This window comes from Eretmochelys imbricata, chromosome 5 (assembly GCF_965152235.1).
Source record: "Eretmochelys imbricata isolate rEreImb1 chromosome 5, rEreImb1.hap1, whole genome shotgun sequence".
Classification (NCBI taxonomy): Eukaryota; Metazoa; Chordata; order Testudines; family Cheloniidae; genus Eretmochelys; species Eretmochelys imbricata.
In genome coordinates this window covers 133,115,457-133,142,610 of record NC_135576.1, presented here as the reverse complement: position 1 = coordinate 133,142,610, position 27,154 = coordinate 133,115,457, and the positions used below count along the sequence as shown (strand labels likewise).

The window sequence follows — 27,154 nt, the reverse complement described above, 5'->3', positions numbered from 1 at the left end:
CAAACCACTCCAAAAAGTGGAATTTCCCCCAAAGCTATTCTTGCCGAAGGCTCAGAACAAGTAAGATTTGCTCCTGCACCAGTGACAGTTGTTCCACCTGTAAAAATGCAAGGCCCTTCAGGGGAAGAAAAAGCCGGTGGTGGTGGTGGGGAGGCTACAAGATAACAGGATTTAAAGTTGTGACCATTTGGGAGCATTGGAAAGCTATTTTCGAAGGCTCCCTCCGAGTTCTGTGCATTTGGACTTGTGGAATCAAGGCACCGGCTTTAAAGCTGCTTTCAGCACTGGAAAACTATCAGAGTCTTTCGTCATATGCTGGATAGGAAAGCCCATCAGAGAATGGCCAGTAAAATGTAACTGCATCGTCTGGGCTAAATTAAAGGCTAATGGCTGAGCTGGGCACAGATCTGGAGTTCTCCGGTTCCAGTTACAGAACTTCCAAGGACTCTCCAAATTGGACTGCCATGAAGCCCAAGAGTGACTCAGAAGTCTCCTCATCACTGTGTGCCTGTAATGCAGGCTCTGGTCCTATAAATTCCTTCCTCCTTCAGACTAGGAAAGGGCACAGAATCACTGCTCCTCTGTGCCTATAAAAAGGGAAGTTAAACCACATTGACGATGTGTAACTGATTGAGCTGAGTAGGTGACACATGGCAGAAGGCTCTCAGGGGCAGACTAACAACATCCTGCGCCCATAACTTTTAATGGGAAACATACTCCTTGCTTAAACTTCTCTAACAAACCATTCGATGCTCTAGCTCATAATGGATTTCACCACAGTTAATGGGTGGTGATAGAAGTTGAGCCATTCACTGGGCTGAAGAGAAGATGACGTGCTGTCAAGTGTCAGCTACATCCTGTGAAATCAGGGACCTTTCATTCCAGTTGGGGCCTCTGGACATCATCTCAACAGAAACAATATTTACAGTGCATTTTCATCCTTCAGTGCCACATGGCAAAGAAACAAACATCACAGTGAGAATTAGCCAGTACAAGGTTGTACACCTGTAACTAGTTATCCACTGGGGAGGGAGAAGGGGCACCAAGCAACATACTGGACCAGATCCTCAGCTGGTGTAAATTAGCATAGTTCCACTGTTTTTATGCACAGCATCTATTACTCACCCTCAACCCCCTGCAAAATTAGTGCTTGGACAGACAGCCTGACACCAAGCCCTCTGTCTGTCTCTGCAATGGCTTCAGAACAGACTGCACCAGGGCAGCTACCCCATGCCGCACTCCTGTCCAGAAAGGCTTAGCTTTCAAGATCCAAAGATATTTCAGTGCCCTCGCACATTAACCCCTCGACCGCTCTACTGAGGCCGCCATAATTAGTGTCAAACACCATGGTGAGGTTTTTGATCTGTCATATGTTCATCAGGAAGGAGGACTTGGATGGATGATTCAGGCATTGACCTGGCGGTCCTTTAGCATTTGGGTGCTATGTGTATGGAAGAACGGCTCTTCGTAGGCCCTTGAAAGTGGACATCATCTGACTCTTCCCAGGCCCAAGTCTCATTTACACTAAGGCCTCTTTATACTGCCTGAATGGTATAAAAGGGAATTTCTGTAGGATTCACTGCAACAATGTTCACAAAGGCTATTTACAATGAAGCTTTGCCTAAGGATGATGGGGGGCATGGAGAGAGGAAAAGAAGTTGCTTAAGTCTGGATACTTTTTTCCCTTTTTTGGAGGGGTCTTTTAGTAGTGTTGACTATCAAGTTCATTTATTTGGTCTGTGTTTTCAGGTTTTTATTTTCTATGTCTAGAGATCTAAGACAGGAGCACTGGATAAATTGGATAAAATTAAAAGACAAACATACGTCTCTTTTCACAGGGCCAGATTAGAACTGAGATGAAAAATGCTCTCTATCTTATAGCGCTTGTTGGAAAATGGAAACAGAAGCGCAGCTCAGCAAGGAGCACAAATGTGCAAACGCGCACACACGGTCCCATCTAGCAAACGGTCTGGTCTCTATTATTTACAGACACCAGTAACTCTTAGGGGACTGTTCTGGCAGTTGGGCAGAGAGATGCTTCACAGCTGCCACTTGGGCAGCTCTGCTCTACCTGAAGACTCACCACGACAGGGGTTCAAGGCTGCTCTGCATGGCTGGAGCATTGCAAAGTCGCTGCAGCGGTGCCAAGGAACTGACCCACAGTTTCACAAAAGAGTTATCTGCCTGCTTCCTTGGGATGTTGTGAGGATCTACTCATTAATGTCTCCACAGTGCTTTGAACATGTAAAGTGCTACCAAAGGTTATTGAACATTTGCAGTTTTCCTCAAAAATCTTGCACTAGTGGAAGTTTTCCAACCAGGTCTAGCGCGCTGCAACCCATTGTCTTATCTACATTTGTTTATTCCCACTTTAAAAGTTGTGCCTAATCGCACGGTCCAGATACAAACACAGGACAGAGAACATCATCACTAGGGCTCCTATGTGTGGTAACACAAGTAATGATAACAACTCCTCGCACAAACTGTTCCTAGTGAACTCTTCTGACCCAATCAGTACCCCAGAAGTGCTGATAAACACATTCCTCAGTGATGCTTCTATTAGCCCAAATACACCCTAACCCACCTTCTTCTCAAAAGCCATTGAAGACGGATCCTGCAGGTCAACAGACTTGAGCTGTCTAGTGCTAGAATACCTCTGGAGGATGATCTCAGCACTGAGTGCCATTGCCTGCCAAGCTTTTACACTCACTGAGCTGGCTCTATGACATGCCTTTTGAGTCCTGGGAAGGTCTGTATGATCTTCCCAGATGCCCCTTCAACACAGTCTTTCCAACAGCCGGAAGTACCTATCAATGCTATCTACTTCATTGTTTGGAGCCTTTCTAAACCTGAAGTAGCCCAGAATATAGTGAAGTATATTGTGTGACTCCAGGAAAAGATGGCATTTGAAACACACGTTTGGTCAGCATCAATATCGTACTGCGAGATTCTGCTTAACCTACAAGTAGGCAGGGTGCCAGCACAACACATGGGTTTGGATTTAGGCAGCCAACAGACCATCTGTAAGCATCAAGTGCGATAACTCTCGGCAGGGATCCCAGCCCAGAGTGTCCAAACAGCTGTCTCTTCTGAACTTTCAAGCCTGTGGTTAATAGAGTAGGATAATCTCTAAGTCAGCTCTTAATTGTTTTAAAAAGTTTTAGCCATTTTTGCTCCTAAGAATAGTTGATGCAGATGTGGTGAAGAAATATATGTTAAGTCCTCATGGGATCCTCTGAGGTGTCCAGGTAGGGGACGGTGCAGATGGAATAGAGCCATCCTTTAACAATGTATACGGAACAGAGATTATTAGATAATGGGCTCATTAGAAATACATATATACGGTAAACATGTTCCTGAGTCAGAAGGGTGCTATCCTGCCCCACAGAGTGATAGGAGAAGCATAACATGCTCTAAACAGGTGTCAAATGACTGTAAACATTTCTGGCAGAAATTCTAAACAGCAGTTTCAAATCTGCCTCTATCCACTTTGGTCTAATTCTTTCTACTTCACAGAAAAGAAACAAAATGCATTACTAAAAATACGTGCAAGGGCTTCCGGGCTACTCAACACTTTAATGCTCACATTCAGATGAAAACTTCATTTCATGGGCCTGAAATAAACAGGCATTGTTCAAGGTTTTCTTTGTCAGACACAAATACCATAAGGGATGTCTTTACCTCTGTGCAGGACTATATGGTCAATCATGTTACGTTTGTATTTGGTGTGGTACAGGCAAAGAGGACAGCGAAGGTCTTTGGGTCCTTCCTCAGGAACTGCTGAATGCCCAGCTTCCACATGCATAGTAAAAGCAGATCTATAAAGTAAGGAGAAGCAGAAGAGATAAAAATCAGTATTTCTTACGTCTACACACTTCAAGTGCCACAGCTCTGTCACTGAAGTGTTATTTAAAGTGCTACAGATGCCACTTACTCCTGTCTGTATAAAGCCACATGATACTTCAGTGGGACTCCTCAGACGAGGAACACACGTGCATATGTATTTGCAGGATTTACTCTTACATAGCCATCATGTACTCTGACAAAATATTCTATTACACTGGTTGCACTAGTCATGCTGCTATAGGTAATGCAGCAAAAGAATTTCCATTCCACAGGCCCAAAAGGTCTTTGGGCTGAAAACTTCCATGCTTGGTCTCTGCCAAAGGCGAACCATGTTTGGAAAGTTTGAGCAAAATTCCTTCAACTGTTCTGGAGTCACATGGCTGAAGATAAATGTCTTTCTGACAGCAGAAACATTCTCGCCACCTTTCTTTTGTGGGCCTAACTCAAAAACAGCTGAAACGCTATTCTCCAGATCTGGTAGATACATAGACTTTAGTTAGCACTAAACGTTTGCAGCAAGTTATACTACCAGCTGCACATGCAGAAGACATACACTGCACACTCATACCTAGGAAGTTAACTAGGTACCTATCTGGCTACAAGGCCAGCTGTGGAGGAGGCGTTTGTAAACTTGAGTGGTTCAATAATTTTGGATTAAGGAGTGGTGGAATCTATAAATGCAGCAAGCTGCTTAACTCTTCACTAAGGAATTTACAGTCCCTGTTGGCTTGATAGCAAGGAAATGATAAACTCTGCTGGCTTTGGGCTTGATCCAGTGGCCATTGAAGTCAATAGGAGTCTTTTCATTGACTTCAATGGGTGTTCTTCTGTGTTTCACTCTCCATAATGAATAGAGGACAGGACTTTTCTACATTCCTGAGAAGAAAGACCTAATCCCCAAATGCTTGAGAAACACTGCATTAAGGAACGCAAACCTCCATGTCACAAGTTATCAATTATATGTTGATTTAAGAGAGTTTTGTTATGTCCAGTGTTATTGGTTGGAGAAAGGAGTAATAAATAATAAAATAATAATAATAATAAGTGATGAAAAACAGTCCAAAACCCTGGAACTGGAAATACATGGAAATAACTGAGTTTTTATTTTCGGGTGTTTAACTGATTTGATGAAATATTCAAATATACTGTCACACACTTTTGGATATGTGTTTCACTTCTGCCATCTGAACTAGATGGAGGAAATTATAAAGTTACATGGTAAAGATTCCTTTAGACAGGCAGTGTTGGAACTCTGCTACTTCACTAGAACATCTGCCTTCCTTACTTTTCATGCTAGCTTCTAACGCCCTCCAACAACACACACAGGAGTTTTCAGAAGGAATGTAAACCCTCATGCTTCAAGGCATAAACCAACTTCTAACCACAGATGATCAGGAAGAATCATTCTCTGTGGACACACTATTCTGTAACAACCTATTGCAGGGATTTCTTGCACCTTCCCTCTGCAGCAGGTAGTAGTGAATGCTGTCAGACAGGAAACTGGGTTAGATTAATCCTGTCGTGATCTGGAAGGGCAGTTCTTCTGTATTTCTCCCTAATCATCCATTCTTATGTTTCTCTTCAGCTCCGGTCAGCCATCTCAGGAACTAGTGTGCTTGTCTTTTAAAGTGTTAGAAGTGATTTCAGTTTATCTGTTTTGTACAATACGTACTTAAAGCCTGTATAAAAGGAACAATCTTTGCACTTGAAGAGCTTCTTCCCTCCATGTTTGTCACGGTAGTGACGCCGAATGCTCTGAATGTAACCCGAGGAGAATTCACAAAATTCACAGTTTAGGGTGGCTTCAGTTTTCTGTTCAGCTCCTGCAGCCGCCCCAGAGAGTGGGAGGGGGCTAGTGTTGTTGTTGTTCCTGGCCAGAGCTGCTGACTGGTAGTGGTTCAGCTGCTGCTGAACGTCAGGAGGTTCGGAGTATGAAGAATCTGGGGAGAAAGTGAAGGGGAAGTTATAGCAGCTGGTCAGAGAATCTGAGGTTTTAAGGACCTGGTCCAAGTCCCGTTTACTGGGATTGGAGTTGGATCAAGCCCTAAAGCATGGAAATCTCGGACGCTTCTTTCAGAAGCGGTGTGGAGGGAAGAATGGTACTTGTTCATCTCTATAATCTCAACCCTAGTTTATATTTCACAGTTAAAGGCTGTTGACTGAAATGATCATTTTTAATCTATCAAGTGAGAGGCTTCAAAAGGGAGCCAGTATAAAAAGGAGCCTAGTTTCAAGACATCTGTAAACTGTGAAATAGAGGCAGGTTAGTATACTGTGAGCATTCTTCTATACATGATGCGTAATCCAAAACAGATTTTCAGATGGGGTGAATTGGTGCATTCCCATTGATTTATGCTAATTTACACCAGCTGAGGATCTAGCCCCTGATGTTTACGAGTAACCTTTTTTTTTCTTTTTTTTTTTAAAGCATTTACAGTTATTTCCCCTGAAATTCATGGAATTATTGGAGAAACCCCTTAGCAAAGCTAGTTAAAACAAAATGTTCCAGAATGGAGAATTCACTATAATATTCACATCCTAACATTTGAAATGATTTTAATTTTAACATATAAAAATCAGATATATTCTCCTGTGACTGATGTTTAAAAGTGAGACAATATTAAAAAGGGTATTTAATCCTAAATCCCACTAAAAAGAGATTTCCAATCAGGTTTCTTTGAAAGATATTTTTGAAATGCCATTAAAATATCATGACAGAGAAATGCAATTGATTGGGGGAGGAGAGGAAGGAGAAGAGGAGGGAAAAATCTCAGAACACAAACTGAAAACCAGTATTCCTTCCTCCCAACATAAAAAAAGAGGTCTTGAACCTTTCCCAATACACTGTTTTGAATGTGGAGGTTAGGAATTCATCAGCTTTGTCCTATATAACCGACAGCTGCCCATGAATGGCACGAATGAAGGCAGATGAATACAGCACAGATGAATTTCAGTGTAACTTTCCTGAAAAGAAAACAAAGGGCTCTTTTCTTAAGCTTTTCAAAGAAAAGAAAGAAAGAAAGAAAGAAAGAAAGAAAGAAAGAAAGAAAGAAAGAAAGAAAGAAAGAAAGAAAGAAAGAAGAAGAGGGACTACAAACTGTACAAGCCACCTCCTGCTTTGATGGAGACTTAATTTTCCAAAGTATAATTCCCTGAGGCAGGATATGTAGGAATTCTCCAACACCCATACTCGATGGAACTTAATACCATCCATTCTAACCAATTACTAAAGACAAACAAAAGGCAAGCAGCACTACATAGCACTCACTGTGGGGACTTCTCCCCACCTGTCTTCAAAAGAGTACAACGCTTTCTTTCTTTCTCCCTGCCAAAAAGGGGAATATACGTGCTTTAGAAATGATAAACAAAACAAGACAAAAACAAAACAGGGAGAAGAGTTAAATAATGTCTCACGCCTCCCCTGGTTAATCACCAGGTGTAGAGTGAGGACAAAGGAATAGACATAAAGGATCCTGGTAAAATGCATTAAGTTCTCTCCTACATTCTTCTATCCAAATCTCATGAACCCAGACCTGACCAGAATGCAGCATTTAGCAGCTGTGCATTCATTCTTTCTGTAGCAAGTTTGTTTACCATTTCATTAGTGGTTTACAGAGTCCCCCCCCGCCTTTAAAATCTCAAGGTTTCTTTTCCTTTTGTTCGAAACAGACCCGTATACCCTCCACATTAGCACAGGTCTAGCAAGCTAAGAGCTGAAGCAGCCTTCTCTAAAAGCCATTACTTCCTTAGAGAGAGAGGAGGCAAAGTGCTCCTTTGCATTGCTTTTGGCCAGTAAGTCATAAGAGTTCATTGTATACTGTCTAACTTTCAAAGAGGGGAAGCAACTAACGTCTGGGTTATGTGATCCAACCGTTCTAACGTCCCAGTTAGACACAGCCTCCCATACAAGGGCCTGGCATCCTAATAATTTTGATGTCACAGCAGGCAGTTGTGCGCGCGCCATTCAGGCCTCCTGTAAATCACTGAACAAAACCTTGTTGATCCATTACTTAGCAACAAGGAGACTGACAATTTCCATCACATCTTCAGCATTCTGGGCCAGATCTTAAGCAGAAATAAATGGGTTCCTCTTCATCCACTCCAGTGGAGCTAGGCGTAGTTATAACAGCTGAGAAGCTGGCCCACATTTTCACCCATCAATGTTTTGAATATTAGCCGTTGGTAAAAAGGTGGCTGATCTTTTAACCTGAAGTGGGGTTTTTGGAAGATCCATTATACTTTATTTCATACATTTTCCTTCTCCCTAGAGTCAGCTGCACATTACTCCAGCTGCCTCATTGAAAAAAAAGAAAAAAAAAAAAGAAGAAGCCTTAAACTCTGGTATTTACATATGTATGTGGAAGCTGCCCTGTGAAACCTGCAGAAATAAAGAGGCACTTTTATAAACCCACAGGAGGTAAAAGTTGAAACAAACGTCAACGTTCTTATCATGGGAAATACCCAAAAGGAACATAATGTGCGTTTATATTTGAATTTTCTTCATTCACCTGGGATTGGTGTGCATTTGTTTTCTATTTTTGGTTTATAGTCTTTTGATGAAAATATTCTACACTTGATCGGCACTTCAATATTTATAGAAAATAAATTATCCACACACCACTGTAGTTTGTGATTATACGCTCACGTTTAAACAATGTTAACATTTATGCCTACAGCTCTGCATGGATATTTCACCCCTCTTCTTTTGCCAATATGTTTTAATTCTCTCGGATTCCTTGAGCAGTGCAAGATTTAGCGCTTCCTGAAGGAAAACAACTAGGATTAACGTGAGTATACGTGGCTTCTGTTGATTTCTGAGAAGCAATTTGCAAGACTATGTAATATTCTAGATCAAAGGTGGAATGTTTACAGACACGATTCTACCAAGAACACTTAGGGCCCAGTCCAAAAAGCCACTGAATGGAACAGAGTCTTTCCACTGACTTCAATGAGGTCTAGACCAGTGCTTTTCAAACTTTTCATTTGTGGACCCCCTAAAAAATTTCAAATGGAGGTGCGGACCCCTTTGGAAATCTTAGACGTAGTCTGGGGTCCATGGACCAAAGGTTGAAACCACTGTTCTATGGTAATGACAAACTTTTGCGGATCCCTTAGACAGTCTGAACATCCCCAGGGGTCCAGGGACCACAGGTTGAAGACCACTGCTCTAGACCAAGCCCTTAGTACTTGATCCAAAGCCCACTGAAGTCAATGGAAAGACTCATAATTGCCTTCAGTGGGCTTTGGATCAAGCCTTTAGTGCATAGGACAGCAAGCACTGTATGTAGGTAAAAGCCATGTTAGGGGTAAAACAAAAGAGCTGGTGTAATACACTAATGACTGGGTAGGTTCTTTATTCTGAGCAAAAGAATGGCAATTCAATACAAAGGAGAAGGGGTGGTATAGCCCCAACTCAGCAAGACAGTTATATGTGTGAGTAATAAATCCCACCCCTGGTCAGCAAAGTATTTAAGCACCCCTGGACAGCAAAGTATTCACGGCCATGAAAAACGCATCATGAACCGTGAAATCTGGACTCCTATACTATACAGATTTCATGGGGGAGACCAGTGTTTCTTAAATTGGGGGTCCTGACCCAAAAGGGAGTTTTGGGGGCGGGGGGGGTGTCACAAAGGTATTTTAGGGGGGTGCAGTATTGCCACCCTTACTTCTCTACTACCGTCGCAGCTGGGCAGCTGGAGAGCGCCAGCTGCTGGCCAGACGCCCAGCTCTGAAGGCAGAGCCCCGCCAGTGGCAGGGCAGAGGGAAGGGTGGCAACACCACACCATGTCACCCTTACTTCTGGGCTGCTGCCTGCAGAGCTGGGCGGCTGGAGAGCGGCGGCTGCTGACTGAGGGCCCAGCTCTGCAGGCAGCAGCGCAGAAGGGTGGCAATACCCTACCAGGCCATCCTGACTTCTGCGCTGCTGCTGATGGCAGTTCTGCCTTCAGAGCTGGGCTCCCGGCCAGCAGCCGCTGCTCTCCAGGTGCCCAGCTCTGAGGCAGCACCGCCAGCAGCTGCGCAGAAGTAAGGGTAACAGTACCGCAACCCCCTCTACAATAACCTTGCGACCCCACCCCTTCCTCACAACTCCTTTTTGGGCCAGGGCCCCGACAATTTCAACACTGTGAAATTTCAGATTTAAATAGCTGAAATCATGAAATTTACTATTTTAAAAATCCCATGACCATGAAATTGACCAAAATGGACAGTGAATTTGGTAGGGCCCTACTAATGATGCAAATTACATGCCAGCCTTTTGCTGTATCCAGAGGAAAAGTTGGGTTGGGCAAACTCCCAAAAGGCATTTGCAATCTCAGCCCAGAGTAGACAGAGGGATCTGCAATCCAGGTTTGAAGAAAGCAAAGAAAAATGGTATCCCAAGTTTGCATCAAAGCCCAGGAAGAAGAAGAAAGACATTCAGCAGACAGGGAGCAGTTAGAAAATTATATTAAATAACGGAATACAGAAAACCAGAAGAGAGGCCCTGAAAGATTCATAACAGGAAAAACAACCATGAATGAGGGCTGAGCATGTGATAAGAAAAACTAGCAAATTTTTAAAAAATAAATTCAAAACAGGAGAATGGCTAACATGACAAAGAAAATATGGGACGTTTCTGTACACAGATATCGGAAACTGCATTGAAATGCGACTGGCAAGCAACAAATCAACCAGGGCGAAATAGTCAAATATTCAAACAAATCCCAAAGAGATTTGCTTTTATTAACAATTTTTACACAAAAGACATACAAGACATACTATGCTACTTCAAAAGTTTATTCAGAGAAAATATAGAATGTTCAGACATAAAAAGAAGAGCAGCAGTAGCCACGCCAATGAAGGAAGAATTGGTAGTAACTGAGACAACAAAACTTGGAAGAACAGTGGTCACGGTAGAAATATTGTGACTTGCAATGTAACCTGTAAGATTTTCCAATAGGCTAACTGCATAGGTGGTGCCATAAGAGTAGCAGATAACTAAGTTCCTGCCTATATTCAGAAGTGCTCACCATTGACCTAATTCTGTTCTCAATGAAATCAATGGAAGTTTTACTATTGACTTCAAAGGGAGCAAATCTGGTCACCAAAGATTGCTTCTGAAAATCCCGTCTAGAAATAAACTGTGTGCTCGTAACTACATGGCAAAGTGATCATCTGAACTGGTTATATCCAGTACAAGTTGGAGGGTGGGATGGGGAAGAGTTGCTGTGACTCTTGTGTTAACTATATTTGTGTTAACTATATTTGTGCATCCATGCCTACCACGTTTCTTAACCATTGCATTCTGGGAAACTCTCTTAGTAGTGACTCAGTAACGGGCAAAGGATAAAAATTTCAAAAGCACCTAAGTCACTTTGGAGCTTAAATCTCATAGGCTTTAAGTGAAACTCAGGCACTTTTGAAAATTTGACCCAATCAGATCATTTCAGCAACACTTTGGCCAGTGCATACAGGATTCCCTAATTAAAGAGGCCTACGAAAGGAAGGAGTAAGATTGGCCATCCCAGTTAGGAGATCCTAGCAACACAGAAAAACAACAGTGTTGTGACTGGTTACTGCTTTTTACACTGGAAAAATCAACACATGGTTGGCTGCCATGGTACCATACCTGATGTGTACAGCCATACGCAATGGCATTAACTGTTTACAGAGTTTGTTAAAAATTATGGTATCAGGAGTCTATGGGGAAACACCGGGACTTCCATAACTCAAGAGAATGAGAAAACTCTTCTGTATTAACATATTAACAATAAATATCATATGTAAGGTACAAGAGGATTTCTTTATTCCAAAAGAAATGAAGCATATCTGAAATAAGCAAGTGGAAGAGATGCAATAGAGAAAACAACAGTTTCATACATATACCATGGAATTGTGGAAAAATTAGAGAAATACTAGGAAAAAATATTTAAAAGTGCAGTAAGTACTAGATAAGAATGAAAATTCCCAAGTTTCCATAGCCAGTCTTGGGCAAATTAATGTACGTGCGCCAACGTGCATAAAAATTGATTTTTTTTAATTTAACAAAAGGAAAAATAGAATATTTTTGAGGAAGGAAAAATAAACTTAATTTTTCATCCCAGGATATTATAATGTACTTGAAAATCCAAGAAAATCAAGTTGGAATACCATACAGAAGTCTAACATATAAGATCTGTCTATAGACATAAACACATCAGAGCAAACACCAGTTTAGGCTAAGAGATACAAACGCAAAATGTTTAAACATCAGGCACAGAGAAGCAATAGGAAGATTATACAATTAAACTAAAAATAAAAAAATATACAAATGAGTGCCCCAGTCTTTCAGACACTGAAGTCAATGGGCTACACATGTCTAGCATTAAACATATGCTTCAGTGCTTTTAGCATTAAAGTCAGAGATGGAGAATACAATATTGCATAAGAGATGCAATAGACTGAGTACATGAGGAACAAGAGTACTCTAGCCTCTAAGTGATAGCGAGAGAGAGATCAATGACCAAAGAGAGAGAGATGGATAAAAATAAAGACATTAGTTCCCTGTAAAATTCATACCAGAACAGAAACTACAAAATCACCGATCATCTTCTTGTGGAGGGTTGAGGGTGAAGAATGAAACAAAATAAGAAATCAGAAGTTGGAGAGGTTTCAGAGTAACAGCCGTGTTAGTCTGTATTCGCAAAAAGAAAAGGAGTACTTGTGGCACCTTAGAGACTAACCAATTTATTTGAGCATGAGCTTTCGTGAGCTACAGCTCACTTCATCGGATGCTCTTGTTGGAGAAGCTCTTATCCAGCTCGAGTTTTGACCAAAGAAAGTGCGAGAGATTGGGACACTTCAACATGTATTTAAAAGCCTCTTTGGGCAAAAATGGGATGATGAACTAAAGCAAGAAGCAAATGGGATACCATGGAAAGATCCAAGGCAATACAGAATAGGAACAGCAACTTCAGCATTGAGGACATATTGGGCAGCCTGTAACAGGGAAGCCCCTAGAACGTTATTCACGAAGGGAAGACTGTAATAAGGAAGAGTCAGATTTTTTTTTTTGAGAAAGAAAAAATACAAGCAAATGGTTTCTCCTCTAAGAAAAAAACCAAATCAAGATGCGATACTAGACACTGAGCAAGTAAAAACACGTCAGGGTGCGATTTTGAAAAGAGTCTTTGTGATTTCAAAATATGAATCCCACTGAAACTCAACCGGACTCCAAGGACCAGCTTAGGGAGCGGTGAGAGGATATTCTACTCATGTAGCAGCAACAGCATGAGAAGTGGGAAGGTGGGGAAGTGGAGTTCCACAAAGATCACGAAGATGACACACACTTGTTCACTTGACGCCACACATCACTGACCTGAAGCAGGAATACGTGGGAGGGTGAAACACTCTGAAGATGAAACGTAGTGGGGGAGGAGAAGGAGGGTGAAAAGACTGAGAAGGATTCAACACAGACTTGAAGCATGGGTGCTTGTGGAAAATACCGAGAGTGCAAGGAAATTTAATATGACCAGATTTTTTTTTATTTTTTTTTAAATTGAACTCACTGGGCTTAATTCTCATTTACACAGAGGGGCCCCTTTACTCTGTCAGAACAACATTGAAGTGGCCATGGTGTAAATGACAATCAGGCCCTCAACATTTAGGCACTGCCAAAAAATAAGCAGGAGAAAGATCTGAGGGGATGAAAACAAAAACCCGCCACACACTGCTTTATGCAGCAGAGAAAAACAATTGACATTTGAGGATGCATAAAAAAAAAAAGGGGGGGGGGAGAATATAGACTAGAGGAAGTTATTCCAGCACTGTGTATCAAGACCACATTTGGAATGCTTCGATCAGTTCTGGCCATTTTTTTAACATTAAAAAGGATAGTATAGATGTATAGAAGGTACAGCAGAGGGCAACCAGAAAGATACACAGACTGTAGGATCTTAGTTGATCAAATAAAAAGGTTGGAGAGACTATATCCATGCTCCTTTGTAACTTTTAATCTCCTTTTTTCCTTTGAGTTATAGACACACACTTAATTCTGAACGCAACAAAGAGGGGATAGATGTTGCACAACTCCTTGTGCTAGTGTCAAAATCACTTAGAAAGGACATGCACTTAATCTAGAGAAGAAAATAACAAAAGGAATTTAGAAGGTGAAACTCAGAAGGTAAAATTATTTTACACAGCGAGGGACCCATACTGCTTCCCATTGAAGTCTATGGGAGTTCTCCAATTGATTTTTCACTGGGTACAGGATCAGGTATACAGTAGTAATAATACACTATATAATCAATTACAAGGAAAAGCAATGGGAACTATATACATTTCAGAAGAGAGAAAAGTAATTGGAGGAAGAAGTTGTACCATATTATTTTTATCTGCAGGGAGGGGACCAACCAAAGAGCTTCCTGTCCCCTCCTATTCCAAAGCTTCCTATATTGCCAGGAATTTCTATTAACATTGGCATTCAAGGCCTCTATTTATCCACAGAGTAGGTACAACGTGGCCAGCAGCACTATCTGCATCCCTACGCTGCTCTACGAAAGTGCTGATTTGGAATGACCAATTCTAGGTAGGAAAGGACACTGCTCTCTGTGTATCTATTCAGTCTTGGGCCATTAATTCTGTTGCTTCTTTATCCCCCTTTCCCCCAAGCTGCTTTCTTGGTTTTATTTTTAGCTTATTATCCTTTAACTTTACCTCCAAACATTTGTTTATTATTATTTTATGCCAAGCACAATTCCATTAATTAAAAAGCAGGTTATTCCAGACATTTTTCTGCAACAAGCTCCCTGCTTACTATTTTTTCAGGCCAAAGAGGAATTCTAGTGTCGAATGTGTTTTCTTCACTGTGATTTTCCTCATTATATAGGACTGATGCACGCAGAATAACTTTACACATTTGAATGACCTGCTTGAAAGTATGGCATCTATGTTTAGTCAGAGACTGCTGGTTAAAGTCTGAGCACTGCAGTAGGCTAGGAGTATGCTGCCACCTGGATGTACTGGCTTAACAGTTCAATACACAGGTCAGGTTTCAACCATGTATTTATTCAAGTGATAAAAATTCCACAGTCTAAACATGGAATAGGACTTGGAAATAAACAAAACGTATTTGTATTTCAAATGTCAGATCTCAATACACACACTATCACCAAAGATTTTAAAATAAAAGTTGTCCATTTATTTCTAATCTTTTGAGCCAACTGCATTCATGGTGCAGCTCCAATGCGACAAATGAAGTTACCCAAGGGATGAAGTGTGCCGCTTAGGACTAGATGGAAAAAGCAAAGCAGAGAGGTTAGACACGAGGTAGATCTAGTGAGACAGAGATTTAACCATTCAACAATTGGGCGTGATCAGTAATGGTTAGTTTCTTAATTTATGTACATTTTCCATCTACCATTTATTCATCATTCCAAGCATAAAGGGCTGAGCTGTGTCTTATGAACTTGTAACCATCTCAGACTTATTTTATTCTGCTCTGTGATTCCCTTCCTGTTTAATAAGCATGATCATCAAACACAAAGTATTTAAATGTTTCTTCATTGTTCTGGATCTATGTGCATTTGTGTGTGTGTGTATGTACAAACACATATACAGAAACTGCAGTCATTGAATTGCATTTCCTACATTTAAGCCCTGTGTTTCAAGGTTTAAGACACTGTCTAACTATTGGGTGTTAGAAAGAAACTTCTCCCAAAAGCAGGTCCTTAAGTTCCAGTTACATGGTTTCTTGCACCTTCCTCTCGCACCTTTCTCTGGACTAGATGGACACCCAGTCCGATCCAGTCTGGTAACTCCTGTTACTCTGACTAAACTTGCTCTGGAGAATATCAAGATTAACAGTGAACAGCTGGGCAAGGTGTGAAGGATCACAGGTCTTGAATTTGGGCCCACAGGTTGCCAAGAAGTGTCCAGACCACAACTGTTACCTGACAGTTCTGCCAGTCCCCTCCCATGCTGGTTCTGGAGAACTCTGGCCCACCAGAGACTCTGCCCACAGAGCTTCTGATTGGAGCAGATGTCCAGCTCCACCAATTGGCCGGGTGTCCAGCCCCATTGATTGGCCTGATGTCCAGCCCCTCCGATTGGTCTGGGTGCAATTCTAAAACCAGAAAGAGGAACAGGAAGTTGTCTGAGCAACTGAGTGAACTCCTGACCTGATGCTGTACTGGGCTATGACTCTGGCTTGACCACAGGCACTGTTCCCTGGGTCCGAATTGATCCTTGGCATGGCTGATTCCGACTTAACTTTTGGCATAAATACTGACCCTGATTCCAGTCTCTACCCTTGGTGTGATCCTAATTCCAACTCCAGCTCTGGCTTTGGTTCCTAGTGTCTAACTCTGGCTCTGACCACCAGTTCTGACCATCCACACCTTGATCCCCACACAAGGTTACTGTCAATAGATTGACTATCAGGAGATGCAGATTCTATTCCCGACTTTGCCGTGATTTGTTGTGCAACCTTAGTCAAGCCACTTCGGTCAATATTTTCAAACACAAGTGCCACATTTCAGTGCTAAAATCTCACTGACACTTTAAGAATCAAACTACATATTCAGATGCCTAAATAAGTATGTAGGTGCCAAAACTTTAGGCACCAAGGCACAAAAGTGTTGATATGAACCTCTGTGCACCTATGTCCTCATACATCAAATGGACATAAAGCTGACAATCCTTTACAAAGCTCCGTGAGATCCTTTGATGGAAGGTGCTAGAGCAGTACAAAGCAGCAATAATGAAGGGCCCGAACTAAGGTGGCCAGGTGTCTGGTTTTCGACTGGAAAGTCCAGTCGCAAAGGGGACCTGACAGCGTCTGGTCAGATCTACTGACCGAACACCAAAAGGCTGGTTAATGCAGGTGGAGAAGGCAGAGAGGCACCGGGTGATCACCCGCACCAGCCCCTATTCAACCGGGGCCGCCTCCTACCTGCATTGGGCAGCTGCCCCAGCTCCGTACTTGAGTCCCTCCCAACCTGAGCAGAGGGGAAGAAAAAGGGGGGAAAGAGGGGAAAAGTAGCAAGCAACAGGGGGTGGAGAGGGAAGAGGAGCAAATGGGGGGGGGGGGGGGGCCTTGGGAGGGAAAAGGCGGGGCCGGGGAGGTTCTGGTACTCCTGCTGGAGTGTCCGGTTTTTAAATATTACCAAGTTGGCAACCCTAGCCCTAACACAGGGGGCTGACATACTGGAGCCACGCTTTCCCATGCGGCCTGAGTCCAGCAAATAGATACAAAGACTTTGCGCTAATCGGAATTCTAGCACTGGCATCACTTGTACTGGATTTTGGGCCATCATCAAACACAGGCAGCATTGAGAGAGTGTGGCAGCGGCTCAGAGCAAACTCTCATTAACTTCAATGGTAGCAAAGTTAGACCAATGCCGAATGATTTTGAAAACTGCACCTTCGCTATTTTCAGGTTTGTTTGTTTGGTTTTTTAAAGTGATAGTGGAAGTGAAGTGTTTTATTTTTAAACAATCACTGTCATTCTCCATATCTTTTGACTACTTTTCCCCCTTCAGCTTCTCTCTCTCTCTCGCTCTCTGAAAGGTGATTAAGATGTGTCCCTCTTGTGTACTTTACAAAGCTGTATAATACGGTCAAAATGCACTTGCTGGCTTAAAGTGAACCACAGAGCATTAGTTTAAAAATAATTAAAAAAACAAAAAACCCTCAACCAATTTTACTGGGGAAATAGCTTCCTGTGACCACCTCAGGTTTGCATATACAATTTCACATGTCACCACCCTGAAAAATATTAAGTCTCCAGGCTAACTTCCTTTCAGAATCGTCATGCAATACATTAGCCACACAATTTTTCATTCAAATTTTGGGTTGGGTATAAAATATAAAAATGCATAAAGGAGTTTTACACTGCAGCAGTGCCCTTTATCAGAAGGTCTGTAAATCTTAATCAAGCCACTAAACCACTGTTTTCAGTGGTTTCTGACTTGGTAGTCAACATGTGATGTAAGACTTTGCAAGAAACCATTAAGAAAAAAAATATTTTTATATTTCTGTTGAGTTTCAGCCTTCCAAGTTTTTGCTTTGCTCTTTTAAGTCTATCTGGACATCTTTAAGTTGTAATAACGCAAAGACAAAAAGAAAAGAAAAATCATAAGCAAATTCTCCATTTTAGGAGTTTCTCTACTCTAAATAAATGCAAAGCGTTTTGCTTTAAAAAGAATAAATGTTAGGAGAGTATTAATCAAACCAATGTGGTTTTTTTGATGAAAAAAAGCCAAACACTAAACCAGCAAAATTAAGGACCTGACCAAAGAATTATACATATGCTTAACTTCATGTACTGGAATGTCTTTCCTAGAGTTCAATATGCCCACTGTGTGTCTATAAAGTTAAGGACATGCTTAAGTGCTTTCTTGAACTGGGACCTAAGTTAGTAACAACTGACTGTCTTTTACTGTGCCAGGGCAGTAACTGTTTCGACTCACACTTTCACTGAAATCAGCACAAATATACACACAAAAAACCCGTAAGAGTTCAGTATCAAGTGTGCAGATATACCTATCAAATGTGACTGTGGGTGTGCACATGGTGACATCCACTTGTTTTAACGGCATGTTCATCACACCATGTTATCTGATCACCAAAGATATTCTGTGCAGTTGCACATCCAACTCGCCTTGCAATTTAAGCAATTATGCCTTAAGCTTTGTTTGAACTTGCACTTTTGTCCTCGCTGGTTCTGTGCCTTCCCAATCAAACGGAAGCCAAATAAAGGACTGCCAACTTCAAAGGGTTTCTTTCAAAACCTGTGAGGCCCATGCAGTGAAAAGGATACTTCCATGTTCCCACAGCAACAATGTTCCTATGAAATATACTCTGATATTAGTCTGCTGAAACTTAGCAGTGGAACAGACCTACAAGCGTGGATGAAAAAGGCTGTGATGTCCAAAAAGCACTAGCTGCTATGAGCAAAACAAACAAACAAATAAAATTAGAGAAATAACTAAAGTGAAAATTAAAGGACTGGCCTGAGGAGGGATCAATTTAGAGACCTCTGCATAGGAGACTATTAAAACACTTTGAAGGAGGACAACACTGCACCTAAAAGATAAAAGATGAGCTAGAAACTAAGGCCTACGCAAAAAAACAAGGGACAGCTGAAGTCTCTGAGTATGCTGAAAGATCTGCCCGGACAAGTTGTTGTTGTTTTTTGTGGGAAAAGTGGATCACTAGCTTTGTGCAGCTCAATGGATCTGTTCTTGTCTTTCTGGTCTTCTGAGAACCCCTCTCCTTGCCAGGCTTCTTGTGTGGTTCTGGTGCCACGACAACTCACTCTAATAAATATTTGGAAGGCCCTCTGAGCCCACGGGGATTTCAGATGTCAAAGCACATGAGATACGTATTTTTCCTGACTACGCAGCATCACTTCTGAAAAGGGGATGAGAGGGGAAAACAAAAACAAACAAACAAAAAAACCCACAGATTTGCACCTTTCAGGCAACAGCTTAAAAGAAGGGACTCAGCTGAGCAGTTCTATGCCCAGCCAGGCTCCGGTGAATCAAGACAGACATGTCTTTATATTTCAGTCTCCAGATGAGGCTATGGCCTTTATCAAAGGGAAAATAACAAAGTTCAAGAAGAGCTGGAATACATGGGATTGGGTGCTTTGGACAATGACGGAGCTCAGATATTGCTGCTTAGTGGTGAATTTAATTATCATTGCATCTGCCTTTTTTTTTTTTTTTTTTGGAAACTGAGGTGTTGGGTCTGTTTTGAGTTGCTGCTTTAAAAAAAAAAAAAGAAAAAAAAAAAAAGAAGTGAGCACACTCATGCATACCATAAAGTAAAACTCAAAAAAGCTTCTGTTTTGAACATTACTGACTCTGTATGTATTCTGTAATGTGTGCCTGTATTTATGAGGGGCAAATATTTTTCTTGGCATGCGTGGAGGGAAGGGAATGGCCACTGAGTCGCAGGAGTGTGCGTAAAGTGCATTGTATTGCTTCCAAAGGGTATCTCCAGATTCTGCCATCCGTACTCCTACCTTTCTCTGCAGTCCCACCAAAAACCAATCCGGCTATTCAAAAAAATAAGTATCACTCAAAATGAGCACAGGTGAGCAGCCATGCTGACTTTGCTTTTAAGTACAATGTGCATGAAATAATAATACAAATGCCAACCCATTTATTAAGCGGTTGGGTATTTTTTAATGGGTTTTAAATGTTACAGGATCCACTCATGTACTTCTCTGTCTCTCTTCTTCTTAAAATGAAATAACATTGCCTTCAACTTCTAAATATATTTGTTTAGGACTGGAACTTGCATGGAAGACAGCCCGATTTACAGGTCTCAGAAGCTTCTCTTGGGGAGGATGAAGGCATCGAGGCAGCTCCCAGACTGCTGCACTGGGCAGCACAGCATGGGGAGGAGACGACCAGCCCTCTGTGGAGAAAGAAGTGGTTCGGGACTATTTAGAAAAGCTGGACGAGCACAAGTCCATGGGGCCGGATGCGTTGCATCTGAGAGTGCTAAAAGAGCTGGCGGATGTGATTGCAGAGCCATTGGCCATTATCTTTGAAAACTCATGGCGATCGGGGGGAAGTCCCGGATGACTGGAAAAAGGCTAATGTAGTGCCCATCTTTAAAAAAGGGAAGAAGGAGGATCCGGGGAACTACAGGCTAGTCAGCCTCACCTCAGTCCCTGGAAAAATCATGGAGCAGGTCCTCAAGGAATCAGTTCTGAAGCACTTAGAGGAGAGGAAAGTGATCAGGAACAGTCAGCATGGATTCACCAAGGCCAAGTCATGCTTGACTAATCTAATTGCCTTCTATGACGAGATAACTGGCTCTGTGGATGAAGGGAAAGCAGTGGACGTGTTGTTCCTTGACTTTAGTAAAGCTTTTGACACCGTCTCCCACAGTATTCTTGCCAGCAACTTAAAGAAGTATGGGCTGGATGAATGGACTATAAGGTGGATAGAAAGCTGGCTAGATTGTCAGGCTTAACGGGTAGTGATCAATGGCTCCATGTCTAGTTGGCAGCTGGTATTAAGTGGAGTGCCCCAAGGGTTGGTCCTTGGGCCAGTTTTGTTCAATATCTTCATAAATGATCTGGAGGATGGTGTGGATTGCACCCTCAGCAAGTTTGCAGATGACACGAAACTGGGAGGAGAGGTAGATACGCTGGAGGGTAGGGATAGGATATAAAGCAACCTAGACAAATTAGAGGATTGGGCCAAAAGCAATCTGATGAGGTTCAACAAGGACAAGTGCAGAGTCCTGCACTTAGGACGGAAGAATCCCATGCACTGCTACAGACTAGGGACCGAATGGCTCGGCAGCAGTTCTGCAGAAAAGGACCTAGGGGTTACAGTGGACGAGAAGCTGGATATGAGTCAACAGTGTGCCATTGTTGCCAAGAAGGCCAATGGCATTTTGGGCTGTATAAGTAGAGGCATTGCCAGCGGATCAAGGGACGTGATCGTTCCCCTCTATTCGACACTGGTGAGGCCTCATCTGGAGTACTGTGTCCAGTTTTGGGCCCCACACTACAAGAAGGATGTGGAAAAATTGGAAAGAGTCCAGCGGAGGGCAACAAAAATGATTAGGGGACTGGAACACATGACTTCTGAGGAGAGGCTGAGGGAACTGGGGATGTTTAGCCTGCGGAAGAGAAGAATGAGGGGGGATTTGATAGCTGCTTTCAACTACCTGAAAGGAGGTTCCAAAGAGGATGGATCTAGAGTGTTCTCAGTGGTAGCAGATGACAGATCAAGGAATAATGGTCTCAAGTTGCAGTGGGGGAGGTTTAGGTTGGATATTAGGAAAAACTTTTTCACTAGGAGGGTGGTGAAACACTGGAATGCGTTACCTAGGGAGGTGGTGGAATCTCCTTCCTTAGAAGTTTTTAAGGTCAGGCTTGACAAAGCCCTGGCTGGGATGATTTAATTGGGGATCGGTCCTGCTTTGAGCAGGAGGTTGGACTAGATGACCTCCTGAGGTCCCTTCCAACCCTGATATTCTATGATTCTATGATTTTCGGGCTCAGTCCTGCAAACACTTAAGTCCCGGCCTAGTGTAACTACTTGCAGGCAAACTGAAAGATTTATGCTTCCTCCCATCTTTAAAAGGGATGAAGCATGGTGTGGTACTGCCTTGGAAAGTCCAATCAGGCTTTCCCTAGTTTTGCTGGAGGATCTCAGAGCATGTGTAGTATGACCTCTCACCCTGAAAGAAGGGGTAATTAATCTATAACTCAGGCCCTGCCTACAGTAAGGAAATTTGCACTGTTATAGATAAACCAGTGTAATTTATTTCTGTGTATTACTGGATCAAGCTGCACAGCTGTAAAGCCCCACTTTGCACCAGAGTGGTGTGTCTACATTACGAGTTTGTGCTGGTGTAACGAACTAGTGTGGATTGCCTTACTAGAGACAGAGCTAAAGACATCCTTTCTCCAACCTGCTCTTTAGACTTGGAAGTGAAACAGAGGTTTGAAGAAACCCACCAAAAACACAAAAACGGTTTGACAAAACACAAAAACAAACTCTCAAATGCTTAGTTTTGAGTCTCCTTATTCTTGTGATATCATCATTTCACAAGCATGCCAGTCACTATCCATTCCACAACGCCAGCCAAGACCTGACTTTCTAATTCATAACAACCAGAAGGAAAGGTGGAAAGCAGCATAGCTCCACTGAAGCTCAGCAGTGTAACAGCTGTGGATTTGGCCCTTTATCTGGATTATTATTGTTTAAAACAGCAACAGACTACAAGGGATCATGCTACACACAAGACTGCACTTTAATGTCCAATATTTACACAGGCCTTTCATTTTTGTTTTTCAAAAGAATTTGGTGCTTCCCGTCCAATTTTTTATTAACATTAGACAGACATGCCTAGTTTGGTCAATGTGTGTATTCAGAGATGTCACTCAGTTTAATAAAATCACTGATATGTTGGGGGTAGTGTAAAGATGCTCACTAACATGGTAAAACCCTATTAAAGAGAGAGCTCTGATGATCATACTGCTGTATAATGTTTCTCTAAACAAAAGCTCAGTGTTGCAATGATTATTGTTTTGTTTATGATATTTACATGGCAAGCTGTTAAAACTTCCTAATAAATAAATAGTTTGTGCGGGGTAGAGAATTTTGTGCTTACAGAATGTACAGATTCCCATCTAAGGAGCACCTGATACCATGGCGACAGTCACCTTCTACGCCAGAAATACTGTGCACATGTAGAAGTCCCCCTTCCACAAACCAGGTATGGTATAAATAGGATCAGCTTCCCATGTTGTCTCACTAATAAGATTCAATATTGACCTGCAGGGCCTACCCCTCTTGGAATTGAGAGGGCAGTTCTGCTTCTATGCCTGTTTAGGCCTTCACCTCACCTCCAACACAGTCCATCAGGTTATTTCACCACAGACCTCCAAACAACTGCTTACTGCTGACCTGGACCAGTTTATATCAGCATTATAGCGTTTCTATGATTCTTCTTTTTACTGACAACACAGCCAACAAGGACCAGACCACCAAAAGTGCCCTCGAAGTCTACTCTCACTCAAACATCTCGGCTCCAGGACATACACTGTAAAGCTGTGCTCATTGCTCCCAATAAAAAGCTAAAATAAATGAGCCATACAGATTTAAATTCCTTCATGCATTGTAATGCATGGACCAGCCTAAATGTGTTTCTTTGGACCTTTAAAAGTGGTGCCTTGGGAAACAAATTCTGCCTGACCTGGAGGTAAAATTTCTACTGGGCGCTCGCCACAGAACCATTTTATTCCAGCAAGGCTGTGACAAATGTGCATTTCGCCATTTTGGTTGTGCACCTCTCCTGCTCCCCTTCTTTAATGTATTCTTTCAGGCTCCACATTCTCCACTCCCACCTCTCTTTCAAGCCATCCTGCTCTAGTTCTGTTCCATTCATTTTAATGCACGTTCATAGTAAATAGGCCTGATTTATAAGCTTTCAACTGTACTTTGTTGCCATATAGCTACTGATTCATGAAACAAGTTCAAATTCATTTGATATAATATCCATGTTTGCCACTTACTCTCACTCTGATCCAATTTTGTGTCATCAGCAAATTAACTAGATTATAGCCAGCCCAGGGGAAGGTTATTTATATATGTTAGAACAGTGGAGGTCCAACTACTGTGTATTGTGCGAACCCCACTTAATACTTCCCCCAGTGGGGCATAATAGCACCTTTCACATGTACTGCCTCCTTTCCATTATTCTGACCAATTGTTTATCTATTCCACGTATCACCTGCAGCTTACAGGTCTGAGTTACACAGAACTCTATTCAGCCCCTTCTAAAAATCCAAAATGAACCATATCAAAAGCATAGCAATCATCAATTTGGTCTGTAACCAACTCCACAATGTCACGACAATTACTAAAAGCATGTTATTCCTTTCCCAAGTGATACTGAGAATGTTCATATGATTATTACTTCACCTATGCTCTTCTAATTGGCTGCTGGTGGCTTTTATTATTTTCAAAGTCATTTAACTATTAACCTAGTTTAAAGACGATCAAGCTATTTGGGACAAATTCTGTCTTGGCCTCTGGTCTCAATACAAATCTGGACTGTTTAACAGAGACCTCCTCTGATAATGGGTGTGTTTCAGTGTACCTAAAACTTTTTAACCAGAACCCTTTAACTAATATGTACTCCTCTTTAAAAATAAAAAGGCTACAATACTGAAAACATAACAGGTGACGGAGGATAACTGCAATTCATGCCTTGCTCCTGTAATCAAGACTTGGAGCTCTGAGTGTGAGCAATAGAAAGCAAATGCATCATCCCTCCAAAGCCCGTAACATTGACTCTGCTCATCTCTTGATACCTTCATCATTAGTAGAACCTTGCTAAAACGACTGAGTTTTGAAATCTGAAGAGTCACAGAAATATTTTTTTAAAACGCAATAATGCACACCAGATATACTTTACTCATTGGACTAGCTTCGTATTAGCAAAAATGGCATTAGTAGTAGCTCGGTCGGTATTCACTGCCCAGTGCCAGACACCATCCTGTGAAAGGAAGGGATCTGAACAGGGCTGGTCAAAATTGTCTCACTGAAAGGATGTTTTTGAAAAAAGAAAAAAAAAACCAGCCTTTTTGGAACATGTTTGTGCTGTTCACATCTTTACAAGTTTTGTTTGAAAAAAACAGTTTCTATTTTAGTCTTTTGGGGTTTCTGCCTTTCTGGGTTTAGTCCTCTTTCATTCTTTCCCATTCCCCCCATTCTTCCAAAAACACTAAGTGATTAGAAATGAAACTTTTTGTTTCAACAACGACAAAACAAAACAAAATTCCAGAACATTCTATGGAATATTTGGAACAATATTACATTTCTTTCTTTCGAGCTTTTCCATGGAAAATCTGATCTGAGGAAATCCCAGACAACCTTGGAAGATCTACACAGAGCTGGAACTTCTGCCCAGCCCCTTGTGCATCTATTTTCTTTGTCAATATGGCTCACTCAGGAACCATAGTAGTTTCTTGCCTAAGTACCAACTCCCTTGCCGGCCTGGGGGTTCAAGATGTGGAGCTTGACACTGCAGCTGCATTATCTCCCTATAAGCTTGCTAGGGTCTCTGTCATATATAGCATCCATACTCCAGTTCTGCATCTGCTCTATTCAACCACACTGACCAAAATTCCCAGAGCCCCAAGCAGCATGCTTCTCTTACAATGGGCTTAAGGGAGGTGGGAAAACAATGCCTCTTTGACGTCACTCACCATCTTTACCCACCATCCTGATACAGCCAATATTTTGGACTTCTTTTATACACACCCTGTCGCTTTTAGGGGGAGATTTTCAGAGGCACAGATAGGGAGTTAGATATCCTGTTCCCACTGATTCTCAGTGGGAGTTAAGAATCTAATTGTGTCTTTAAAAATCTCCCCCATAAAACTTTGCTGAGAAATGAAGACACCCTGACATACTCTGAATATCAGTTATGGGCTGGACAAGTTAGAGGAGCATGAATTAGTGAGGTTCTTCCGTAGATCATATACTAAAGCTTCAAACAAATTTATTCTCGTTTTAGAAGGAACTTCAGATTTTCCTTTACAAAGTGACCAAAGAAACTGCCTTTGGGGCAGGCTGTTGCCTTAATATATGTGTGTGTGTGGGTGGGTGTGTAAACAGCACTTTAGACAGTTAGGATCTTGCTCTGAGGCACCTCTTACCATTAGAGTCCTCCACTTCTTCAGCAGGAGTGTGGTTCTTGGAGGCGTGTTGGGCGAGTGAGGCTACAAGGCTGACAATGCGGGGTCTTGGTAGTGTCAGTGCTTTCCCATGCACTTTCAAGGAGTGCTCTTTCAGCTGGCTGATTGTCATGGTGGAAAATGAGCAGGAGGAGCATTTGTAGGCATGTTCACCTGGGTGAGCGAAATACAGGCAAGTCATCAGCTCACAAAAGAAATAATGGGGCCCCATCCTTCTCCTACTGAACTCAATGGCAAAACTCCCATTGACTCCTCTGGTGCAAGACTGGTTCCAAAGAAAACCAGCTATTTAGTTTTCCTGTTGGAACAGTCGGTACTGGAGTCTATGGATAGTGACACCGGCCATATGACAAAGGTATTGCCCTTTTGAAACCCTGGCCCCCTTGTCACATGACTAGAGGCCAGCAAATAAAGACCAGTCTCTCATCAGCACTCCCGTGCATCACAACTTTGTTGCATGGTGTTGGAAGAAAACAATCTTTGGTGAAATGGAGCTGATTGAATCCCTCAAGCTGAAAGAGAGCTGGAAGCGGTTGGTACAGGACTTCCAAATTTTCTTGGAAGCAAGAGGCCTTTCACAGTCATTGGAGAGGGTGGAATCCTCCATACTGCTACATGCGGCAGGTCCGGAAGCATTACAGAAGGAGCACGAAGGGCATTACAAGATGCTAGCCAAAATCCTTCAAAATCTTCAAGAATATCATGATCCAGGCAATCTGGGAAAGGTATATTTTCCTGACATGAAACAAGCTGTCAGGCAAGATCATTGGTCATCATGTAACAAAGCTAAGTCACGTGAATTATGTGTGGTATAAGTGATAACCAGATCAAGGCAAGGTTATTACAAGAAATGGACATGACATTACTAGGAAATGTGGATATTTGTAAGGCTAGCGAAAACTGGTATGGAAAGCATTAAGAAGAAGAAGTGAAAGAACAGAAGTGCTTGTAATTCTAAGTACATTCCAAGCCATAAAGACGGAATACAAGGATAAACAAATTGGAGAGACCAGATTTGTTTGCAGTAAGTGCGGAGGCAACTGGAACACAAAGCAAAGTTGTCCAACACAAGGGTTGTGGTGTTACACATGCAAGTATCGCTCT

The 27,154-nt window shown here is 42.1% G+C and overlaps 1 protein-coding gene across 8 annotated transcripts in view; it reads right to left on the bottom strand.

Moving 5' to 3' along the window:
• Positions 1 to 27,154, bottom strand: part of ZNF462 (zinc finger protein 462) — a 101,824-nt gene that overhangs the window by 12,476 nt on the left and 62,194 nt on the right. For 6 of the 8 annotated variants that reach the window (XM_077817941.1, XM_077817943.1, XM_077817942.1 and 3 more), the window contains exons 7-9: positions 26,012 to 26,203; positions 5,519 to 5,786; positions 3,682 to 3,818 (exon numbers count right to left, since the gene is read on the bottom strand). In XM_077817941.1, coding sequence (XP_077674067.1) covers positions 3,682 to 3,818; positions 5,519 to 5,786; positions 26,012 to 26,203 — 597 coding nt within the window. Of the gene's footprint in view, positions 1 to 3,681; positions 3,819 to 5,518; positions 5,787 to 15,758; positions 15,932 to 26,011; positions 26,204 to 27,154 lie in introns of those variants that run through there. The other 2 variants (XM_077817947.1, XM_077817946.1) reach the window with 2 other exon arrangements.